The 26,046-nt window shown below is 39.3% G+C and overlaps 1 protein-coding gene across 11 annotated transcripts in view; it reads right to left on the reverse strand.

Annotated features, from left to right (window-relative positions):
- The window catches only part of ERC1 (ELKS/RAB6-interacting/CAST family member 1), a 287,154-nt gene that overhangs the window by 221,105 nt on the left and 40,003 nt on the right, over nucleotides 1–26,046 (reverse strand). For all 11 annotated transcript variants that reach the window (XM_061364024.1, XM_061364022.1, XM_061364019.1 and 8 more), the window contains exon 3: nucleotides 2,518–2,934. In XM_061364024.1, the coding sequence (XP_061220008.1) occupies nucleotides 2,518–2,934 (417 nt within the window). The remainder of the gene's footprint in view (nucleotides 1–2,517; nucleotides 2,935–26,046) is intronic.

The raw sequence follows: 26,046 nt of genomic DNA on the forward strand, positions 1-26,046 counted from the left end.
TACGGAGAATGCTAGATATAGAACCATCAAGAAAGTAGATTGAGTTCAAGGCAGCTCAAAAATTCCACAGTTCGTATCTGGTGCAGCAAAGGCTAAAATAACCTAGCACTATGGAAATACAGATAAACACAGAAGATTAGCTTGAGGAGGGTGACACAGACACACGTAAGAGGTTCTGCACAGAGACAACTTCCAATTGTGGAACAGGGATAACTACTCTGAACCAGACCCTGCAGAGCAGAGCAGCTTGGTGCTCATGATGTTAGATGCAGTCAGCTACAGTCCAGAAACATCCCCTGATTTTCTCCAACCTCCTGGACCCTCAAGCGTGAGACATGAGCTCCATGCAGACAAGACTGACTTTAGTTAAATCAGTCTAGCTCAGAGCTCAAGGACAGTACAAGTGTACTAACCAAACCCTTTCTGATGTGACCGAATTCCATAAGGAGATAATTTGGTATCTCTGCACATGGCACCAAGTTTTCGATACTACTAGGGTGCTCAGCTTTAAGGCTGGATCCCGCACTGTATCAATGGCTTAAGCTACAAATTACAGCATGTCCAGCTTACCCTTCTCAATGCATTAGAACTGGGTCAGCATCGAGGATTAATTAATTTTAAAGTGTTAGACAGACAACACTTCCACTTTCAAACTCACTAACTCATCTCTACCTTCTCCAGGGAATTTTACACCACAAAGGCTAGGATTTAAACGACTGATGATTTCCAGATATGTGTGAATGAAACAAGAATTCTTATCTCTCAATATCTACTCATCAGTAACAGAAACAAATGTAAGAGCATTCCTAAAAAATTACACAGCTGCTGCCAGCTTTTCATTTATGTTGCTGGACTTAAAGCAGAAACAAATGGAAGCCATTTGGGGCACTTCCTGAAATAGATACAAGAATTGGAACAGAATTATCATTGGTTGCTAAATAAAGGAAAAACTAGTGTAGAAACTCTGGAACCATATTATCTTCACTCCAGACACTCAAGAGATTACTGCTCTAAAAAAAAATAAATCTGGCCTAAATCTGGCTCAGAAATGTAATGGGCCCTAGTTTTTCTTATATAAATGCTTGCAAGAGCACAAGTACAATGGGTCAGGGCATGTAAAACATATGAATAAGGGGTATTAAGAAGTATTTATTTTGTTCCAGTACAAAAAGAAGGGCACAAGAAAGCTTGAGATGGACTTGTTACAAGGGCCTGTAGTGGGAATGGCTTTAAACTGAAAGAGAGTTGATTTAGATTAGATATTAGGAAGTTCTTCATTATGAGGGTGGTGAGGCGCCAGACCAGGTTGCTCAGAGAAGTTCTGGATGTCTCATCCCTGGCAGTGCTCAAGGTCAGGTTGGACAGGGCTTGGAGCAACCTGGTCTACTGGAAGGTGTCCCTGACCATGGCAGGGGGTTGAAAATGGATGATCTTTAAGGTACCTTCCAACCCAAACCAGTCTATGATTCTGTGATTGATGTGTTGCAAATACTCATCTCAAAAAACCCTGTGCCTGACCTCGCTTCCCTGCCTTCTGAGGGAGGGGGCTTAATTCCTGTCAGGCTTTCAAAAAATGTTGAGCCATGAAGTAGACTTACAATGCCCAAAACAGGCCATCAGATTCATACACACACATATTATGCATAGATGCACAGCTATCAATTCATGCATTCAATCTACAGATGTAATAACCTTTACAGAAAATTTTACCATTAGTGAATACACGCTTATACATACATACCTGTGTATGTACACAATACATGCTGAATTACTAGCTTTTTAGAAGTTAATATTAGAATACTTTAGGAGGCTAGTTGATAAGAGTAAAATACATTTAACAATATCAAGAAATTTATGCTGGCTACGCAAAAAATCCTTTATTTTTATGAGATACTTGCATTACATTTAGCCTATATTTTATTATCATTATTTCAGGATGATCAATAGTGAAGAATGTCTGCTATTGTACTCCTCTAAGGTGCAATACAGATATAACAATGTTTTTTCTTTTCTGTTTTCAGAGGGATGAAGGAAGGAGTTACTGTGTGTGCAGCAGTGTCCCTTTAAGTAATCTTTTTTTTGGCTGTGCATCCAGGGCAGCTAATAGTTTTATCAAATACCCTTCACAGCAAGATGACTGCTTCCATGGAAACCATAGGGCAATCATCCATTACTCCTGCAAGGATTTCTCTCAGTTTTCACCTCAATACAGGTAGCTACTTTCTGTCAAACTACAACTGAATGAAACAATGAATTTTACAGTCTGTGTGACAATTCACCTCCAGAACTTCATACAGAGACTACAGGAAAAGTGGTCCTAAATCACAAAACCCCAGAAAGCACACACAAGGAAGCCTTGAAGAAGTTTTAAAACAACAGGGACAAATTCTGTCAATTTTGCAACGTAAAAATACAGCTCACAGAGAGGACAGAAGACTTTTTCTTTACAGTTGTGAAACGGAGAAGAGACAGAGAACAGCTTAAGATTGGAGATGAACCCAGAGCTTGGTCACCTACCTCTCTCAGCATGTTGTTTTCTTTTTCCTTCTGCTCGAGAAGGCTCTCCAAGTGGTGCACATGCATCTCTGCCTCAGCCAACCGTCTTGTTCGTTCATGATCTTCCTCAGTGGCTTTTGCTGACAGACCTTTACTCTGCAGCATCTCCAGCAGCTTTTTGATGGACTCGTCACGTGCATTTAAGGTCTGTTTCTGTGTCTCAATACGCAGTTCCATCTCTTCTAAGGTTTTACGTAGCAGGAAGAGTTCCTTGGCCTGGCGTTCGTGCTCTGCATGAAGTCGTTGGAAGTTTTCCTCTGTCAGCTCTGCCACAAAGGGCTCACTGGTTCTAGTGCTGCTGTCCTGCTGGAACAGCTGGTTCAGGTCCCTCTGGATCCGCAGCTCATCTTGGAGAGCCTGAATAGTCATCTGCATATGCTAAAAGAACAAATAAATAAAATCAGAAGATTCTTTCCACTGAAGAAATATAGAGAACAGTATGAGCCACGTCAGTCCTCCTGAGCTACCAAGCAAGAGGAGACTGCCACACCAACAGTCCAGCTTTTTTTTTTTAAAGCAGAACTGAGGTGGGACTGGGTCACACAACAGAAACTTCAGTTCCCAGTGACTGTGAATGCTGTGGATTTACATAGTGGGATAATACAGGGATAAACATTTGTTTCCTTCTTGACAAAAGTATTAAGACAGTAACAGACAAGTACTAACACTCTAAACAAAGACCTGATGACCAGGAATAAGATACACAGACTGACACATCTCTACTCCCTTAAGATGTGCTTACAATTTAGTCTAAATGTGAACAAGTAACATAGACTGATTCCTGGGGCCTACCTTTGTATTATAAATCAGTGTCTGCAATAAAGCTACTTCCAACATTCACTAGGACTAGTTAGTTATAACCTATTATCAAGCTTGACACAGGAAACACACTGTTAAGGTCTATAAACAAAGATGTTGCCAAATTAATGTTTGACATAAATACAAGTACTTCATATTTCACTCAAATATTTATGAAAATATGTTAAAAGATCTGGGTTTAAGTATTACTTCAAGAACATATTTATGACACTTCTTATGTTAAATTCCTTGGAAATACTAAAAGCTGCCTGGAAATGGTCCTGGGCAACTGGTTCTAGGTAGCCCTGCGTGAGCACAGAGGCTGGACCAGCTGATCTCCAGAGGTCTCTAACAACTTCATCTATGCTGTGATTCTATGAAAAGACAATAGACAGGAGACAGTATTTGTAATACAGTTATTTATCTTTAACCTCTTTTAGAAACGTTAAAGATTACTGTGGTTATATAGAATGGTACATAAAGGCAGTCCAACCCCATTTTCTTTATAAGGATCATACTTCAGACTGTGTGCTTCACCTTTTGTGTTCTGGCCTAAGAATAGCTTTTCAAAACTAAAGATAATATTCCATAATCAGTTCAGGTAAGACCACACTGACACTAAAAGGAGAAGTCCAACTCTGTGTCCTTCCTTAGGTGGATAACATTGACAACTAGATCAAAACTTCATGTGGCTGAAATTCAGTCCCATCAAAACCAAACAAAATGACTTTCCAGCCAGATTTCTGATCCAGTAAATGATGCAACTGGACCAATGCTGATCCTGGTGCAAAGCAGTAGTGCAAATGAGCACTCAAGGAGCTGGTGGAGAAGAAAATAAAACCATCCTTAATGGTATCAGCGTAAATTTAAATCAGCTTAAATGCATAACTTCACAGGTGATTTGAGATGCTGTAATTAACCTTTATTCTATTTCAATAAAACAATATTTGGCATTTACTAATTCTAAAACTACACTTCAGGTTATAGAATCTGTGATAACATAGCACAGGTAGGTGAGGGGATAATTAGTTACTCTCTTCTAAAACGCACGTTGTGTTTGTATATTGGTGAGTGCTCAGCATAACAGATGAAAAGAAGTATCTCAATATGGATTTTGAAAAAGTTTTTATAAATCACTTTTTTTAATTACAGATTTAAGCTTTCATTTATTGTCATTTCTTCAAACTGCAGTAAAAGCAAGAATGTCAGACCACCCCCAAGCCTAAACATCAAGGCACTACCACAGACAGCACGCAAGTAGGCAATCTGTTCAATTGATGAATGCTGATCAAGTTGTAAGAGAAACCTTACTGCACTCAGGAAAAGGTTTTCCTCAACTGTACCTATACAGTACCAATAAAGACAGTAGGACTGCCATTGATGGCAGCAGAGAATATCCTTAAATTTTGTTAAATAATAACCTCACTAGATAGACAGTCACAATTCCACACGAGTTAATTCCATTTGTATTTGAGAAGCCCTATTTATCCACAGCCCAGCTGTGTGTTGTTCCTCCAGCTAACAAATTCCCACATGCTTCCACCTGCCTCTCTATACATTGCCACTTCAGCACTTCCTTTTTCCCAGGCAAGAAAAGAGCTGCTTCCGAACAACCATATCATCTACTAAATGAAATTACTTCCTCTACTCAGTGTTGTCTCAGAACCAAACTTGCGTTATTTATAAACATCCATTGATAAATCGTCACAACCAAATTCCTTCATTTTTACGATTTGATCTGCTCTGAAATCTCACTTCAGGCTACATAGGCAAAAATCGTGTTTCAGACCCACAGAAATTATCTCCCCCCAAGTTGGAAAAGCCTCCATGCAACTTCTGGGTCAAAGAACCAAAATCTAGTCTATGATTCAGAAACATGATGTGAAACACATTACATGTTTCAGAAACATGATGTGAAAAGAAAAAAGTGACAAACAGCATTTATTGGTGTGCATCAGTCTGTTGAGCAAGGACAAGAGAATTTGGAACACTTGACATAAATGGTCAGCAACTGCCTTGAATTCAGTTTCCCAAGAAAAATGAAGAGGTGAAGTGAAAGGAAGGGTTAGCACTGAGCTCATTAATTAGTATCACTGTTCTCCAAACTGCTCAGCTGAGAATTAACATCATTATGTGCAAGGTAACTTGAAAATAAGCCACAGAAAATTATTCTACGCTTTTGACACCCAACTGTTTCCAACATGCAAGATGTATGCAAAATGGGTTCTTCTGCCTGCTTTCCAAATTTTTTACGGTTTTCAGAATAATGGAACAATGTCCTGTATTAGCTGGCATAATAAATAAACCACTTTTTCAGTTAACAGCTTGTCTTCTACACCATTTGAAAGAAAACATGCTTTTCCCCATGAAGGAGCTGGAGAGTCTTACTAGCTTCTCACTCATTTCCTAGACTTTATTTTTAAATCAGTGACTATCCCAGAAAGACAAAATATTTCCTAAGTTCATGTGATACTAACCACTGATGCTTAATCCTATTTCTAGCACCTGACACCTCAATCAAACTTGAAAAATACTGTTGAAATAGTCTGATCTAGAAACAAACAAGTAAAAATACCTTTAATACCACACTGAACTTACATCACACTCTGCTGACTAAGTACCATTCACACTTTTGTTTCCTAGCTTATTAACGTAATTTAAGTCAAAGCGATTACGCTGAACCTGTCCTTTGCTTAAAGCTTAGTGCTTTTATTTCAGACCTTGAGGCTTCCCAGTTTTTTTCAAGTAATGAAAATTGGTCTTTAAGCCTCACTACAAATTAGACCCACACCTGCAAAACACAAAGATATTTTTGTGAGCACAGCTCTCTAGTAAGTCTCTTGCTGGTTATGCTCAATGTACTTTCCTCTTGACAGAGCTAAGCCCCTTCAGGCCCACCTCAAACATAAATCCTAAAGGGGCAAGTTGCAAACATAACTTCTTACTAGGTGTCCCAAACTCAAAGTCTGCTAACCGGGCTCTATGCAGGGACAGAGTTTGCCTTTCACCCAGCAGCACAAAATGTACATCTGTCAGTAGCAGACCATCAATCTTTGTCTCCGCCTAACAGGATTCAAATTCACATTTCCCACACTGGCAGATTGGTTAGATGAGTTTTCAACCTACAGTATGATGACAGCCAATGATACAGAAGTGCTTTATGTTTGGTTTACAAAGCAGTCCTGTTGCTGCAGTCCAGGATAATGCAACGAACCTATTGCCATACAGGTGAGTTTGGGAACCTTGCTGCAGGCAGTTCTTCTCATCTCTTGCTGTTGAAGCTTTTCCATTTTGCATGAAATATTTAAAGCTTCAGTAGGCCTGACACAAAGTACTAAAGAGTGCACAGCTTCTTATTCTAATTGGTAGAACACACAGGAACAGAAAAACCTGAGTAGCAGTACTTTCAAATACCTTAAATGCTTATAATGTTACCATTCCAAAGGAAAAAGGGGATGTGTATTTTAACGTACTCAGACAGAAAAAGGAATTTAATTGATATTCTACATCCAAGACCTGTATTCTAACCCTACATTTTAGATCAAAAGGAGGCAGCCATTGCTACTAGCATAATTTTGAAAGAAAGGATCAAATGATATGCTTTCCACACTCATCTGTGCAAGACAGAGCTTGACCTACCAAGCTACAGCATTTAAGTTTCCAGTCAATTTGGTTTTGCTGCCTGATTTAGGCTATTCACACTGCAGATACTGTCTTTGTAACTACTATAATCAGATACATAGCTCATCCCATATTTTATTCAAAAAGTCATACGTAAGTGCTTATATATATAAATTAGAACTGTGGGTTCTGCAACACAAGTGAGGCACATAGGCACTGAACACCTCTGTTGTGAAGTTCTTTCATCTCCTGAATTTAAATTCTAAGAAAAATATCAGTACGTTCATGAGATGCCTGTCAACAGTCAGCAAAAAGGAACAGAAGAACCTACTTTTTCTCAGAAAAAAAGGGAAAACATAACATGCAATTTACGACACCATGTCACAGAAATGCGTTACAATGAGGTGGGAAGCATAGTTACAGTCTGCAAAACTCAAGGACTTAAAAAATTCCTCTTCTTACGCTGGGAGAACACTAAAGACTCTCATATTCATGAGCAAGAGAATATGGGGTGATGGACAGGTATGCTATTTTGTCTGGGATAAAGTTAATTTTCTTCATAGTATCTCATATGGGGCTGTGTTTTGGATTTGTGATGGAAACAGCATTGATAACCCAGGGATGTTTTAGTAACTGCTGAGGAGTGCTTACACAGTGTCAAGGCCTTTTTTGCCTCTCACACCACATCACCAGTGATCAGGCTGGGGGTGCACAAGAGGCTGGGAGGGGACACAGCCAGGGCAGCTGACCCCAAATGACTACAGGGTAGCCCAGACCATATGGCTCAAATATATTATAGCTGGGGAAAGAATAAGGAAGGAGGGGAGATGTTTGGAGTCATGGTGCCTGTCTTCTTAATAACCATTATGCATGATGGAGCCCTGCTTTCCTGGGGACAGGCGAACACCTGCCTGCCAATGGGAAGTGGTGAATGAACTCCTTGGTTTGCTTTGCTTGCACACATGGCTTCTGCTTTACCTGTTAAACTGTCTTTATCTCAACCCATGGGTTTTCTCACTTTTGCCCTTCCCATTCAGGGGTAGTGAGTCAACAGCTGTGTGGTGCTTAGTTGCCAGCTGAAGTTAAACCACGACAACAGGTTTGCATTTTTTAACTACATATAACATATTTCTGCATTTGATTTTTCAGGATCTAATCCAGGGCTAAAGAAAAATTAAGAAGGACAGATTTAACTTTTTAACTGACCAAACTCGGTGTTTCTGAAGATTATCAGTTTACAGCTAATTTCTTATTCAGCCAACTATTTTTACAGCTGGGAAAGAGAGACGCTTTCAGCTACAAAAGCTGTTCCAGGTCTGAAATAGATGTACTTGTAGTACCTATAAATACTGCCTCACTTTTGCCGTTAGATCATCATGACTATATGTGCTACTATTCTGGAAAAGATACAATAGTTATTATATATTTTCTTTCAGAAGGACAATTCAGTAAGGTCTACCCACAAATGTGCATGACCAGAAAATAAAAGAACTTAAAGGTGCTTTTCTTGCCATCAAATCCACATGTACAATCACAAACTTCTGCATTATGATGATTTCTTTCATCTTCTTTGTAACAAAAGAATTTCCAACATTTGTAAGAGGATGAAGCACATAAAGCTCAAGACAGATAACACGCCAAATGCTAGAACAGGATTTGGTCACTATGGGAAATCATTCTCTGCCATTCTCAAAGAGTTAATGTTTTGGCAGCATTTCTGGGAAATAGATTCTGCTAAAGTCACGGCAGGAGCAAGGGCCTGGCTGGCTGAGGGAGTCCCTGCTGACATTCAGCTGCAGCCCACGCAAGGGAACTGAAAAAAGGGCTAATGTCAGGTGTCCAGCAGCGAATGAATGTGATGAAACAGAACGTGCTTATTCCAGAAATGCAACATATTCCTTGTAAGGTGGATCAGGGGCTTCAAAACCCTTATTTAAATGGAAATGAATGGGTGATTTTTATAATGTTTAGCTTAGATACAAAATACAGCTATGATTTTAATAGGATTTAATTTGTGAGAGTCAAAGAGAGACTTGTATTTTAGACAATCGTACATTGCATTATCTCTGAGACAGCAGAAGGGCAAGATGATAAAAAAGTGCATAGATAAAAAGCTTAAGTTTTCAGTAATACATTTGTCAGCTGAACTAGACTCACACAAAATGACACATTTGGTTTAAGGGGCCAGTGTGTAGCAACCTAACACCTTTGCCCCATCCTGTACAAAAACAATCCCCTCCCAAGCAAACCAGCAGGAACTAATTTAAACTCCTAAAGTAAGCAGGTCAGAAATGACCTAATCAGCCTGTGGCCACAAGAACCAAAACTGTAATACAATCACCTCATACTAAGTGTACCGGTACATCCATAAAAAAAAGCTGCAAGGTAAAATGGAATAAATGTAGTACACCATTTTGCCTATGGTAAACATGAAGCAGTTTACCTTACAAACAAAAAAGGTATGCTGTTTTTAAGAAATAAAGCATGTATATGGGCAGTTTCTATAGAATACCTGATGCACAGTAAACCCACAACTTATTCTGAAGAATTTAGTGCACATCTGTCTGGTAAGAATGAAAATTCTGATTCAGCACAGACAAACTCAATAAACTTCTGAAAAACATCAGTTTATCGACTTCTGAACCATGAACACGATTCTGAAATTTCCATGTCTTCCTATGGGAATTTGAGCTGTGACAGATATCAGGAATGGTCTAGTAGGCAACAGAATTCAAAGGAAAATTATTTCTAGAGTCATATCAGCTAATCCCAGCTACCACGTGCTTAAATTTTCAAAGGTACATCTACATTAGCAGTTCAGAGGGCTTCAAAAAATTTCTCTCATGCAAATGTTCCTATCATTTACATTTCACATGCTTTGCGTGTCAGCAATGCTATGATCCTGGAGCACAGAAACTGGACTCTAAAGTGCCCTTCATCTTTCTTGAGAGCAGGCTTTTTGGGATTAGGGCAGATGCTTAGAATTTCTCATCCGAATCAACAATCTCCATAATGATTTTAACCTCTATTTCCCACCAGTCTGTCCAAATTTGGTTAGCATTACACTACTTAAATGGCATGTCTTATTTATATACAAATGTGTGCTTTATTTGTTCTTATGCTGCTAAAGAAAATAGAGTCCTTGCATATATGCAGTTTCATGCACTGCAGTTAGGTAATTCTTTACAGTCTCTCCTGTCTGACAAACACAAATTTCTTTTGTCACAAACCGTGTTGATCAAACAGATCATCACGAAAAAAAGAAAGAAAACACACACAAAACCACTCAAACCACAACCCACAAACATCAGACTGATCTATGTTCAGGCCTGCCATTACAGAACTTGTAGATCTTGATCTTATCCTGTTTAGCATGTGTATTCAACACACCCAATATCATCCATGGTATAGATAGCTTTTAAATGTGGCATCTGTGGAATAGGTGCTTAAGTGCCAAACAGCTTTTGTGAACCCCTCATTCCATTAAAGTACTTAGAAATTATTATGCGATTTAAGGGAAGGAGAATTTCAACATTTACATATGCATTAAAATGGAATATTTTCAAATTAGTAGAACATGATGCATTTTCTTAATAGATTAAGAGCGATTCTGCAAAACCATATTCTTATTAGTCACCTCTATTAGGGAGGCCAGCAAATGTATCTTTCCATTAGCTGATGCAAGGAATCTATCCAAGAAAAAAGGTGCTCTGCCACACAACCTTTGATCTTCTGTTCAGTATTTTCCAAGATACAAGCATAAATGAACAATATGCTCTAATGAGGAAAAACAGCTGATGATTTATAATGAAAGAGTACTATATGAAAAATCAATGCACAAGAAAGCTGGTTATCCTCATTACCCTCAGCTTGCCAACCCTCCCCCTGCAATTTAAATCTTCTTCTATACTGGTCAGTTTGGAGAGATTATGGTATAAATCTCAGTGCACCCATGTATGGATCCCATAAGAATATTTTAGAATCATAGAATAGTTAGGGTTGGTAAGGACCTTAAGATCACTGAGTTCCAACCCCCTGCCATGGGCAGGGACACCTCACACTAAACCATTACCACCCAAGGCCTCATACAATCTGGCCTTGAATACTGCCAGGGATGGAGCATTCACAACTTCCCTGAGCAACCCTTTCCAGTGCCTCACCACCCTAACAGGAAAGAATTTCCTCCTTATATCCAATCTAAACTTCCCCTGTTTAAGTTTTAACCCATTACCCCTTGTCCTATCACTACAGTCCCTAATGAAGAGTCCCTCCTGCATTTATATGCATAAACCCTATACCTGTCATGTAAGAGTATAAAATACACAGTAGGCCTTATAGAATCCTAGAATAGTTAGGGTTGAAAAGGACCATCTTTAAGGCTTTTTGAATACTTTGAGCTTTTGACTGCTGAGGACTGAAGAAACAATTGCAATTAGACTGAAATACATAAATTGACAGTATTTCAAGCAATTACTTTCAATATTAAACAGTAATCTTTTCAATTTCTGCTTACCCACAGAAATAGTGTTTTGTTCTTCCTGTCAATTTGGAACGTGGCATAGTGAAAACAAGCAATGGTGGAAAATCTCACAGCTACACAATGGTCAGAGACTATGGACTGATGAACACAGCAGTAAGCATTCTTTCCAAACCTGCACCTCCAGAAACTGAGTTACTGTGCAGACATCAAGGGCCCAACATTTGGCTGCTCAGCTGAAGAAATAAGGTATTTGCTAGCACCAGGCTGATCTACAAAACCTGGACCCATCAGCTTACCAGCAATCTGAAAGCACTAGAATTTACTGGCATTTTGTTTGATGGATTCTTTTCTTGATCAAGAAGATTACTAGATATGGCCATAAATGTGAGAAGACTGCATGAAGGGTTTGATCCTGTCAAATAATAAAACACATGACATTCAGGATCTTAAAAAGTGCATACGGCTGTACTGTGACACATAGAAAGTTCTTGCCAATGGAGTCTCTGCACAGTGTTCAACCAAGATAGAGAGATAACCAACAGCAAAAACCAGCTGCTGCCTCTCAGCTGCACAGACTATGCGCAGAGGCTTTGCCTGCCTGCTTGTAATTTTCCTTGTACTGATTAGATAGCAACCTTGCAAGGCAAAAGTACTCTTAGGGAGATGACTACAGAGGGCAGAAGCCCTTTATGCAAAACATCTCGCCCCACTGTTTCACAAGAAGATGTGACCTAACTGGCTATGTCATTGTAATATTTTCATTCTTGCTTTACTTGTTCATAGCCTCTTCAATATGCCTTCCTAACTGCTCTGCTCTCTATCCCATAGACAAATGTAAGCATTATATCTTTTCATATTTGCCTTATCATCAGTTCTTCAAGGAAAGTAAAATAGGTTTTCTGGAAAAGCATTTTCAGGTGCTTTTCTTGTTTTAAGGAACAACTCAAGGCTTTCACACTCAATTGGCCCAAATTCCAAAAAAGCCTAAAATGGTAGTTTAAACGAGAGCAGTACCCAGATACATCAACAGCCACTGTAGGGGACTATAACTTGCACTCTGATATATACAAGAAAAGAACAAACCAAACAACTCAAAACCTCATTCATTATTCCTTCTTGAAGTAAGAAGTATGGGGTTTTTTAGAGCTGTCAATGCACAGCAGTCTGCCACAATGGCAGCAATCATTTTAAGCCTGTTTTGCAAGATTAGGGCTTGAAGTTCTCACAACCAAGGCAAGTTCTTGCAAAATGTAAGATATGCATCCCTTCCACCTTCATAAGTTTTCTTGTTTTCTTTGAAATGCAACAAGGAAGAAAACAGAAATCCACCTGTAAACAAACAAACAAACAAAACCAACAAACTAACAGTAGCAGCAACCATTAGCAAAGACTCAACTAACCCTTTTCAAACCTGTGGCTTTTTTACATGATACATGTTACCTTCTCAGCTCTCTGCCTTGATATCTTCACTACGCTCACAGAAGAAAAGACTTGAGAATGTTCTTTTCTGGATACATCAAGTCTCTCATGCCAAGTACAGTTTTGAGAAGCCAGGCAGATCAAATGCATTTCTAGAATTTTAGGATAAATTTAGATTATGGGTGCACTAATCACTGCCCATGGGAAGGAACATATGGAAAACACCTGATCAAGATGTTCTGGCACTTACCCTCATGCTGAACTAACAGCAGTACCTTTGACAGCAAAGCAGAACACAGCACATTATGCTAAGTTCTAAAGGAGCTTTCTGTGACCTTAAGAAGCAACATAATACCCCATTGAGGGAGCTTAATAGTTAAGTGACAGGAAAACATGAAGAGGAACTTGGAAAGCTCTGGCCAACACATCCTGGCTTGTATCAGAAAGTGAGCCAGGGAAGTGATTGTTCCCCTGCACTGGTGAGGCCACACCTCGAATCCTGTGTTCAGCTCTGGGCCCCTCACTATAAAAGAGGCATTGAGGAGCTGGAGCGGGTCCAGAGAAGGGCAATGGAGCTGGTGAAGGGTCTGCAGCACAGGTGTGATGAGGAGTGGCTGAGGGAACTGGGGTGTTTAGTCTGGAGAAGGCTTAGGGGGGACCTTGTCACTCTCTACAACTACCTGAAAGGAGGACGGAGAGAGGTGGGGGTCAGTCTCTTCTCCCAAGTAACAAGCTACAGGACAAGAGGAAACAGCCTCAAGCTGCACCAGGGGTGGCTTAGACTGGATATTAGGAAAAACTTCTTCACAGAGAGGGTGCTCAGGCATTGGCACAGGCTGCCCAGGGCACTGGTGGAATCACCATCCCTGGAAGCATTCAAAAAATGTAGATGAGGCCCTCAGTGACATGGTTTAATGGTGGACTTGGCAGTCCTGCGTTAACAGTTGGACCTGATGATCTTAAAGGTGCTTTCCAACCTAGCTGTTTCTATGATTCTATGAAATGAGGAGGCCTAGCACAACCTACCTGAATAGAAGCATTCAAATTTCTGCTAGATGACAGTGATAGATGTTAGGCTCACATGCTGCTTTGGAAGTATAAAGTCAAGGATATTTATTATGAAAACCTTTACTGGATCCTAGAGTGTGATGAAAATACCTGAACAGAAAAGGTATTCCATCCCAGCTATCAGGTGCAGTAAGCTGTGTTCTTAGTATGCATCAGAAACACACCTGATGAGAATGTGCACCAGGGTACGCTAAAACAGGTATCTGCAATGATTGACACCTAGAATAACTTCTGTCAGTGAAAAGCTTTAATACTGTCTTGTCTAACTTTGTGCATCACTGTAGGAATCAATGGAATACACAGAAGAATATAAGGGAGTTACAAGTTCATTGTAATAAACACAGAACTATCTAACACACAATAGCCTTGCATTGCCTATGGATCAAAATGGACAGTTGGTATAGACTGTGTTGGTAAAATCATTTAGGGTACATATCTCACGGAAGAAATACTGGTTCTTAATAAATCCTTTCAGGAACTCCTTACTCATGAATTATTACTACATGGTCATTCAAGCAGTATGTCATGTTGTTAGGCTTCTTGCAGAGCAATGACTGAACTCCCTCGCTCCTTTATATACCAGACTGAAAACACTTAAAATGGATATAAATGCTGTACAATACAGTGTTTTGGTTCTGATTCAAGTGCATTTATGCAAATCATCTTGTAACCAAGTGATCTGCATTTAAAAATTATTCACAGAAGCATCTTAATCTGCCGATACATCTGTATGAACAATTGTCAAGACAGAAAGGGGAATGGAATTCCCTGTTGTGAGTTTGAGGCATCAAATCCACCAACTCTAGCAAGAGCTTAAGCATGGCACAAATGCCTGAACACAGATACTAATCTTGGAACTATATGCTTTATAAGATTCAGGGGAAAAAAATAAATAAATAAAAAGGGCCTGTAGCATTGAAAATCTGGAAAGCTCATTTGTTCAGTGCTATGTGTTTTAGCTCAGACAAACAGAACAAGGCAGCTTCTGAAGCATCAAACTCTTATCTACTGGATACGTTCTCGGATGTAGAAAGAATTAGGGACAGGACTCTCTAATCCATCTCAGTAGAAAGCTGAAGGGCCAATGGTGATGCTTATTTAAATGCAAAGTTTAAGGCACACTTCAGACAACTTGGTATGCTTTCCCTCCTTCCCTCCCCACATCACTTTCTCATATCTTTTGCAGACAGTAAGTCAGAAAACAGACCAAAAGTTACATAAAAATTAAACACAGTGTTCAGTCCTTTTATCACTCTAACAGATGCCTAGATGAACTTTACTAGACAGAAGACTTGTATACCTTATCAACACAGAAACCCTGAGTGTACTACTATGAAATCACCCCACAATCCTGAAATTTCACAACCCCTGTATTCCTTTTAGACTTCACTTAACATTAACATATGTTTTACTTATCGTTAGAACAGTCTGTTGGCAACACTGCTTTGAGATGCCTTTGCTATGGAGACTGCTTCTGTCTGGAGCAGGCAATTTACAAACTCAGGACTGAAATGAAGTGCCCCAAATTCTTGGAAGATTCATATGTGTTTCTCTCCTCTGATCAGACTCCCAAGCCACCTAACTTAACCTGCTAGGACAAACCTGTCCTAACCTAGCAGGACAATCCTTAGATTTCCTCTTAACAGACAGGGTGGAATGGATCCTATGACTGGAGTGTTGGAATGGAAGGATACAGGCTCTTTAGGAAGGACAGGCAGAGGAGACAAGGAGGAGGTATTACCTCTATGTCAATCACCCACTGGAGTGCATGGAACTACACCTGGAGATGGAACTGGAGCTGACCAAGAGCTTGATGCGTCAGGACTAAAGGGAGGGAAGGGACAGGTGACATTATAGTGGAGGTCTGCTACAGGCCACCCAACCAGGAAGACCAAGCAGACAAGGCCCTCTATAGACACACAGGAGCAGCTTTACATTCACCAGTCCTGGTTCTCATGGGGACTTCAATCACCCCGTAACTCCTGGATGAAGAGGCTAAGCCACTATGCATCATATCTGAGACGTCATGGCAGTCCAGTGAAGTTCTCACTGACTGGAAAAGGAGAAATATAGTTCCTTTTTTAAAAAGGGAAAAAAGGACAACCTGGGGAACTACAGACCAGTCAGTCTCACCTCAGTGCCCAGCAAGATCGTGGAGCAGATCCTCCTGGCAACGATGCTAAGGCTGATGGAAAATAAGGAGGCCGCTGGTGACAGCCAACATGGATTCACTAAGGGTGAATCATGCCTGACAAATCTGGCAGCCATCTATGATGGGGTTACAGAATGGGTGGGTAAGGGAAGAGCAACTGATGTCATTTGCCTGGACTTGTGCAAGGCATCTGACACTGCCCCACAGGACAACCTAATCTTTAAACTGGAGAGGCATGGAGGCATGGATTACTGATTTGATGGTGGATAATCAGGGGGCTGAAGCTCCTCTCCAATGAAGAAAGGCTGAAAGAGTTGAGGTTGTTCAGCCTGGAGAACAGAAGGCTCAGAGCAGCTTCCAGTACCTGAAGGGGGCTATAAGAAAGAAGGAGAGGGGCTTTTTACAAGAACACGTGATGACAGGACAAGGGGGACTGGCTTTAAACTGATAGAGGGTAGATTTAGATCAGAAATATCTAAGCAAAGAAGAAATTCTTTACTGTGAAGGTGGTGAGACACTGGCACAGGTTGTTCAGAGAAGCTGTGGCTACCCCATACCTGGCAGCGTTCAAGTCCATGTTCATCCCAGAGCTTTTAACAGCCTTGTCTAGTGGAAAGTGTCCCTGCCCATGGCAGGGATTTCAGAACCAGATGATCTCTAAGGCGCCTTCCAACCCAAACCATTCTAAGATTCTATTTCAATTTTCACCAAAAAAACCCTTGTGTCTGTACTTCGTATTTCACAGACTACATACTTTAGTATTAGTCATTCTTCTTAACTCATCTGCATCCCTGCATCACAAAATAAAAGCTACTTTTAAAGTTTAGCATTCCACTGCAGAGATGATTTTGGGGTTGGGTATGCTTTGGTCAAAGTGATATGCTCATGCTTTCTATTCCCAATATTTTTCTTCTGAGAAAAAAATCATTAAAAATCCTGAATGTTAAACAAACATTAAAGGATACCTGGTAACAGGATATGGTATTCTAGAATAGAACCCCATTATTAGATTAGTTTTACAAGAACAGACCAGCTCCTCTTGATTAATGTACCATGAACAATTCAAGGAAAAAAAATACAAGATGAGTGGCATTTAACTGTTTTAAGTGACAACAGTTGAAAAAATAGCCAGTTATTAAATACTTCAAGTAGTATATTATGCAAAATGGGTGAAAAAAAAGCTTTTAAAAATCCCAAACCACTACTTGAACTACTGAAGAGTGATTTGTAAACTCAAACCTCAGCTTCTATCAAAGAACAGAATACATAACAGGGAACTACAACCACACAAATATAACCTTTCTTTAGACAAGATTAAAACAAAATGATTTTTTAAAAAGCTCTGGAAAGCAGATAAGCAAATGACAGACCTAAATTTCTGTTAGTCAAAAATCGCAATCACATCACTTCCCCAACACTGCTTTCCTTGAAACTAGATTATCAATCCTTCAGGCAGCAATCAACATTTTTATGTATGCGCTGGTGTAACAACCAGAATAATACAACACCAACCCTTAAACAAAACCACAATATAAACAGTGAATCAAACTGCTAAAGCAGAAAAGGATTGAAAGCAATAATGAATGAATAAAGGCTTTCATGAAAGCATTACTGTTCTCATGGTCTAAAGGTCTGAGCACAAGATTTATAGGGAGAGGTGGTAACTCTACCAGCTGATAAACAAAACACAGCTTTCAGCACACTAGTCCTTCTTCAAGCTTTGCTAGTTTTGTATTAAATCTTTGAAACTATATTGAAGCAAATAATAAATATGGTGAATTAATCTTGATTATGTACCTTAAAACCAATATTTTACCTAGTTTATGACTTTTAGAATTCAGTATTGGTTTACTGCATCTTTATTTTTTCCCATGCCCACAGACATCTCTTCATTATCCCACAGAACATTCTATCTCGCAGGAGCTAGTTACTATAATCGGCTCCCTCCATCACATCCCCCCTGCTTATCTACAGCTACCAGCTGGATCTTCTCCTCCCAAAACTGAAAAGCATTACTCTGCACAGAATGTCTCAATTTGCTCTCAACTTTGAAGTTGCTGCTTCTGCCTCTTTTCCTCCCATAAAAAAAAAGGAGCTTGAGTCTGTAAGTTTGTTTGCTCTTCTCTTGGTGACATCATCTGATCTAGCAATAGGCTTTATTTCTCTACCAGCCTTGCCATGGCAATCAGCTTCTCCTTGGAAATGTTTTCTCCCCCTCAAAAAAGGGGAAGGTATGGGCCATACATATCACCAGAATATCTTATTGTACCTCAAAAAAGTTGTACTACAGTAACACAGACTTTATGACAACCTCTAGCATCTATTTTAAAGTAAATACCATAGTTCAAGGCTGTTACTAACATGAGGTTTCTTGAGGAGTTTTCTTCTGAAAAATAAAACATTTCCTTGAAACAAATCTGTTTTGCTTCTATAATAATGAAGTAACACATAGGCATAATGACACCTACTTGCTAAACATACTTCAATTTTCCCAGAAGACAATCCGATAGCCTTACTGGAACATTTGATAATTTATTTTGAGGAAGAATTTAACCCTCAAAATCTATTTGCAGCATTCTTCTTGCAGCATAAGTATCTGTGACTCACTGTTGACACCAGTGCAAGATACAATCACCTTCCTGTCCTCCTTAGCTGCTAGGGCTGGCAGTGACTCACCAGCAACTTTACTCAGGCCAAGATTTCCTGGGATGCAGGCTTCTGTGTGCACCACTTCTTCAGCAGCCTTACTTCCACCCAGTTTCACACATCCACGGCTAGGTAGAAAAGCTGATACCCATATCTTACTTCTATTATGTAAAAACAACTCAATTTATTTAACCCAAACAAAAGCTTTGGCTACATTCTCATACCACTAAAATAAATGGAAAATGTGATTCAAATCTTCAAGAATACTGACATTATGGATTCTCCAATTTTACACCTTCCCCCTATTGCAGACCATAGTTTGAAAGATAAAACACTTAGCCACCTGCATTTAAGAGTTTTGATGAAGAATTTCACAAAGTTTCAACCTTTTATTGGTTTATCTGCACTAGAGACATTTTCAATTATAGGAATGTATCATGAACTCACTACAAAAAAAACCCCAACAAACTACTATGCTGCTACAGTGTCTTAAAAGAAAAAAATATTCCTGGTAAGTGATTTTAGGAGGAAAAAAAAAATCCAAAATCAGTCTGACAGAAAAATTCCCTTTATTTCTCACAAAAGAAAAGGTAGCACAAAAACCTTGACTCCCTCCCAACCAACACAGTTGATTTAATTATGTAAATTAGGTAACAGCTGAGTAATGAATCCAAAGCTGAACCAATGACTCCACTGATCTACTGATCCCATTTATTCATTCCATAGCAGAGTTCAGAAGACAACACTAAAATTTATGAAGAAAGCATTTCCCAAGATACAAGTAAGAAAACTAGAAATAACTTTAAAATAATGTCATTTTCTACAGTGTAGGGAAAAAATCCATTGTCAAAGAATGATTTAGCAAACAAAGTTTTAAACTTTAAAAACTTTAAAGCATACATTTGACAAAAAAGTGAAACTTTGGAAGTAGTTGTCTCACACGAAGAAATGGTGCTTCAATATCCTCAGTAAAGGCTAAAATACCCTGACACTCCTTGCCTGGAAAACTGTATCAATACTAAAATTTTTATTTAATAGCTAAGACTTTTACTAGTGGGGAGTTTCTTATGCTGGTTGCCAACACAGCTCTGCATGCAAAGCTTAAGAGATGACTAATCACTATTAATTTTCTGCACTGAAGCATTGTCTAAAGCACTCAAAGCAGAGACTGTTAACCCTAACAGAATCCCATCAGTACATGGACAAGCCCTCCACTTCCACCACTTGTTTTATGAAGGACCTCCACACTCCTCCCCACCACCACTTTCACCTCAACCACATAAATATCCTTTTTAAAGAGATGCTATAAAAATAAGGACTTCATAGAAGTAGGTAAGACATACACAGAGGAGGTGAACGTAAGTACAGACTTAACATTTCACATTATCTCCATTCATCATGTTCCTGTTTTCTTTCAGTGATCGTCCATACGCATCATCCCACTACAGGTGACTGCATGCAGTACCTGCATATTGAATGGATTATGAGAAAACCCAAAGACTGTGGATAAGTGAAGTTTTTCTGTTGGCTGGACATTTCAATTAGTGTCATGCTTAACAAATGTATGAATGGAAGTCCACTTGCAGCTCTGTGGGTCTCCCAAAGGATAATTTCTCTGACATACTATAAAGAGTTTGTCCCTGAACTAGACGTTTTCCCCTCTGCTCCATTACAACACATCCTACTGACCCAGAAAAACAGTCTGAGGAGAAACTGTCAAACCCACAATCTTCCCAACAGGGAAACGAGAGTAACCAAAAAAAAAAAGCATGTTTTTAAAAGGCCAAGTTATATATAAATAAGATGATGAAGCTCATTAGAAGGCAGCCTGTGAAATGCTGTCCCTGGTAAGAATGAATGGGATATTTTGAAAATAAGCGAAGGACAATCCTCCACCAAAAAAAATGCCACTCAAACCACAGGCTTCAGATATATACAAAGTTCAACCATATACTGAAGGAGTGAGGCAGTGGGGAAAAGAGAATCAGTTCTTCAAGTGTCTGAATTTCTACAGTCCTGTCTGCTGAGATAACAGCTATTAAGATATTCATTTCCGTGGACAGATAAAGAAAGGAAAACCATAACCTCAAATGGTTACTCTGTTGTTAATACTTGTTTCTTGATCCACTGTGGGTTTGTGTCACCGATATGTGGTATCCACAAACGGCACAAGACAACAACTTTCTTAGAGGAAAAATATCAAAGGTTATTTATTTACTCCAAGCCTTCTGGTATTTCATAGCTGAATTCCATGTGGATGGCAATCAAGAGCCAATAACCATCCGCATTCATTTAGCACGATTTAGATATCTGTATCAAATACATTTGCTAATGAATACATGGAATTAAAAAAAAAAAAAAGTTCAGGGCATGCAGACATCTACCAGGTGCTAAATCTCCAAAATACATGTAGGGAGAAGTACCTCTTACTAAGTCAATCAGTTGCTCAATGAATCCAGAACAAGAGAAAACATCTGGTCTAAAAAGCAACACTTCCATCCATCCTCGGGAAAATGAATGGTGCTTATTTTAGTTAGAGCAATAGAACTTATTTGGGAGTTCTAAATAAATTTCTGAATGAAAGAACGAGCCAAGGGGAAATTTCAATCTGTCTGGACAGCACAGAAGACTTCAACAGGCAATCAAGTATAAAAACTAATGCTACTTCAAGACGAATTCCTTAGTGGATTCAAACTGAGGCACCAGCAGGCAAACTACGTGGTGAAGCACATCTCACCAAGAGGTAGGTCTTCAGTGTATCAGTGTCTTGGCAAAGTAGATGTGATGTGGAAGAGCTTTGCAATTCAGTTTTGACATAAACAGATTAAGAAGTTTTTTTAATTCTGTGCATTACTTATTCAACACCATTTACAGTGGTGGTATTTCATATTTATTAACACGATTTATTTACTTTTAACAAAGCATTTTTGAAGTGTGTCTTAGAGGTAGCCTACTTACAGATCATTCCTTGACATAAGGCTGTAATAAATTGGTCAACAGAACACTATTTTATGTAGGACTTGAAGATGCGCTCATCCCTTAGCACACTGCTCTGCAGCATGCAAATGACAACTACTCTCACACAACATGCATAGACAAGGCAGAGGGCTAGAAGAAAAATCTTCCAACAAGCAGGGATAAGAATGAAGGTGCTCTAGCATGCAAAACAGCACTGAAGGACCTACCTAAAGAGACACTGAAATTTCCTGAGAGCTGGTCAGAAAGACTGTGAAAGAACACTTTCATAAGAATGAAAGAAAACTGAACTCCTAAACTGCTGTTAAATGAACATGGATGAACCTAACAAACTAATGTTCTTGAGACTGACTTTAAAATCATACAAAGAAGGACTTTCTGAATTACAACAGACCAACCCAGAAACCCAAAGTAAACCTTACCACTTTACGTGACTACTAACATACATATGACATGTGGATGTTCCACCTTTGGCCAGATTTCCTGCACATTAAGTTCCTGAAAAGGAAAGCTGTTCCTAAAAGCAATAGTCAGATATTTTCATGATGAGATGAAAGTTTCAAATCCATGAGTACCTCAGTTATACCAAACCAACTGAAATCACATCAAACACAATCTGCATTGTCTTCCGCAACATCCTACTGGCCTGTTGAAGATAGACAAGTTAGCTGATCAGCTCCACAGAACTGAGAAACTCCTGACAACCCTCGAAATAGACTTGCTGCGGAACAGAAGAATCAAAATCATTCTCCTAGTTCTCAAAGAGGCTGGTCTAAAGTCCTTCCTAAATGCCAAACAGAAAAACAGGAAAACCCACCCAGTAACAGCATCCTGAATGTCTCACTTGTGATGTATCACCTAAAACGTCTTGTGATACAACTTGGATAACCAGCATTCCCTGTGACCAGATTGCTAACCACTAGTTCCAATTATAGATATGTCAGGAACTAATGAACCTCTAAGTGTTAAGAGAAGGGGAATCTGAATTCTCTTTATCTACAGAAACTGCTTTAGTTCTGCCAAGTCATCACCTGCAACTGACTCCTCATGACAGAGAGAAACCCAGTGCATATTTTCCAACCTCCTTGTGCCTTGAGAATATTTATGCAAAACAAGCATCTTTAGCAGATCAAAATTCACAAGTAATATGACCTGGCAGGAGGTCAAACTGCCTGTTTCTTTGACACCAGTAAAAAGTACTATTCTTTTACAGGATGTGCAATGCGATTCTGACTGTACGGTACTTCTATAGACTGATAGGAGGGGTCCATTAAGAGGAAGGGTGAGAAATAACCAGGATGTTATGTGCACAACTCTCAGTACCCAAGAGAGGAATCCAAGATCAAGGCATTTCAGCTAGAAACATGACTAACTGAAAGTGACTACTGAAGGGGGACAGAGATTGAGGCAAAATGAGTCACATGCTTCTCAACAAACACTCAAAACATGCTAATGAGACACATAAACTGAGCAAGTGATTCAGTTGTAACTGGTAGCCTGCATATAAAGATCATCCAAAAATGACACCTAGATAAGCTGCAACGTCTGCCCAACATTTAAGAGGCTAAAGTAGGAGACAAGGGCGTAGCGTCTCTACACAGTACGCAGCACAGCAGTATCTGCCCCATCTTGAACTGCTTCACAAGAGCAAGCCTTCAGCTTGGGCTTATTTATGAGGAGCTTTCTCAGCAGGGGAATCATTCAGGAATGCTTTGCTTTGATCCAATAGAAAGTAAGCATAAACAGGTCTGAAGAGTTTCATATGTTTTACAATCCTACACAGGATAATGCTAAAAGAGAGGGCTCCCCCTCCACCCCTTACACATCCCATCTTTTATGATGAATACCGGTAAGACTTGTATACCTAAGCGACTCCTTCTAATTTCACCACTGCAACAGAAACATTCAAGGACAGATGTGAAAATACAAATTTTGTTTCCATGTCAAGATTTAAACACACTGATCCACTTAAGGCCGTATGGAAGCAGGGAAAAGCATCTTTCAGCATTGTCTGGTAAAGCACACAATTTAAAGAAAATGTGGAGAATAGGTCAGAGCACTGTGGAGGGAGCAGAATGCAGGTTTCTGCACAAACTTTGATGAAACTAGAATCCACTGATGAGTTGCCACAACAGATCAACTGAGTGTTCGCAACAGACATGATAGAGGATACAGGTATCCCCCAAGTCCAAGACATACAAAAAAAATCATTTTTATTGTTTAATAAGGTTATCAACTCAGGAAGGAAAAGCTGACACAGACACAGAGTATTATTCTCTGACCCACCTCTTGGGCTTGCTCATGTAGAGGAAGAGATACAAAAGCTTTCAAAGATTGATGGCTGAAGCAGCAAGATCATTACCCAAAGAATCAAGAACAGTAGGAGAGAAGGCTCAGCCATTTGCAGAGGCCTACAACCAGGCAGTCATTTTCTACACACACAATACCTGCACCGCTTCATTCAAGATGATCAGAAGAAAAGATGTGGAAATATAACACGAGACTCAGGTGAAGTATTTTGTGGAACGAAAACCCCCAGTGCTCCAGAGCAGAGGAGAGTCTACAAACATAAGGCAGCTCACATGCAATGGGAAGCCACTATTTGGCAAAAGTAGCAGCTTTGTATTTTCTATCATCCTTCCTCTGTAGCAACCATAAATGGAGCTGAAGCTTTCAAGATGGAAGGGATCTTTTCTTGATGTCCTGGAATTGAGCAAGTCTTGGGAACAAGACTGTATGCAGAGACTGTCAAAGGACTAACTTCACGCTAGATTCATTATACACAGGTTGGAGGAGAAATTGACTATCTATGTAGATCACAAATATTCAAGATCACTCTAATTCAAGGCCAAAGCTGATCAAACAATTAAACAGTCTCTCCTCCTTTCCCTGAAAAGCATTAGATTTGAGGCTTTTGTAAACCACACGTTTCCTCACAGATTTGGTTCTCCAAGAAAACGTAAGTATGTGGCACTCCTTCTGGGCAAGGGCATAACAAATGTATTATAAAATATGTCACCCTCAGGAAATGAGACAAGCATGAGAGGAAAGCAAAGAGAAAGAACTACTTAAAAGCAGCTAAAAGGCGTAAACCCAGTCTATGCAATGCAAGCTGTAGCCCAACCCTCTGCCACTAGAGATATTGTGTCAGCTGTGTGCTTGAGTGATGCTTTACAGATCCAAAAAAAAACCAAACTGGTCAGAACCCAGTCCAATCTTCCACTTAAAGCAGGTCTAGTAGCAACACTAGATCAGGTCAGCTCCTCTCGAATATTTATCCTTGTACTATAACCTGTCAATTAGCAATTTCATTTGTATTTCAAACTTTAACATGCACCAATAGAATTTTCCTTTCAATTTGTTTAAATAGAAAGTAATTTGTATGGCATTTGTGGGAACACAGACAAAACTTTCAAGTCTCACTCATGTACACATGGAGTAATTCAAGCTAGAATTCCAAATCCTGCATGTACTGCACATATGTAAGATTTTTAACCAGAAAGTATCTCTTTTCAATAAGAACCATTCAAGGTAATTGTAATGAATTAAAGCTTTATCCTACAAGACTTGTACTACAAAAGTCTATAATACAGGGTTGGAACTAGATGATCTTAAGGTCCTTTCTAACCCTAACTATTCTATGATTCTATCTTAAAAAACAAGAATTCTCACAAATGACAGAGTATGAAAGTAGCAAAACATAGTACCAAGCATTCAGATTCAGTTACTCATCTACCTCTGTGTTTTTCACAATTTATCTTATTAAAATTAAGCCAACACAAGAAAAAGGTGCAAAGATACTATGCGCAAAAACCTTCATAAAACCCCAGGAACAGCTATACACCAGTCAAAAAAAAAAAAACAATACAAAAAGAAAAATCAGTTAACAAAGATTAATGCTTTCTAGACCACAACAGTGCTTCTCTTTCCACCAAAGATCAGTAGGACCACAGCCTTCAATGCACCATCTCCTACTTTTGCAAAAACTTCTGCACTCCCTCAGGCAACCTCACTTCCTTTCCTCTTTATCTGCTTGGCACATGGCCAACTCCCATGCAATGGAAAACAGAGGCCAGCTTAGCAAAAGACAGGTTTAACCAACCTAACAGGCAAGAGCTGAAAGGAAAAAAAACTAGAACCATTTTTTTACTAGAACAATGATCAGCAATGTTGGGGTTCATAGCGATGCCTGTGCCCATAAACAAAGCAGTGCAAAGCAAAGTTATACAAGCTTCAATACCAAGAGTCAAGTAACTTTAAAAGAAATTAGAAAAGATCTTTGCTTTCGTTCAACTAACATTTTAGGCTTCTTGTTACAGATTAATATAAT

Source organism: Neopsephotus bourkii, unplaced genomic scaffold (assembly GCF_033783945.1).
Source record: "Neopsephotus bourkii isolate Nb327-2 ecotype Australia unplaced genomic scaffold, CSIRO-AGI_Nbou_v1 NB_1183, whole genome shotgun sequence".
Taxonomy (NCBI): domain Eukaryota; kingdom Metazoa; phylum Chordata; class Aves; order Psittaciformes; family Psittacidae; genus Neopsephotus; species Neopsephotus bourkii.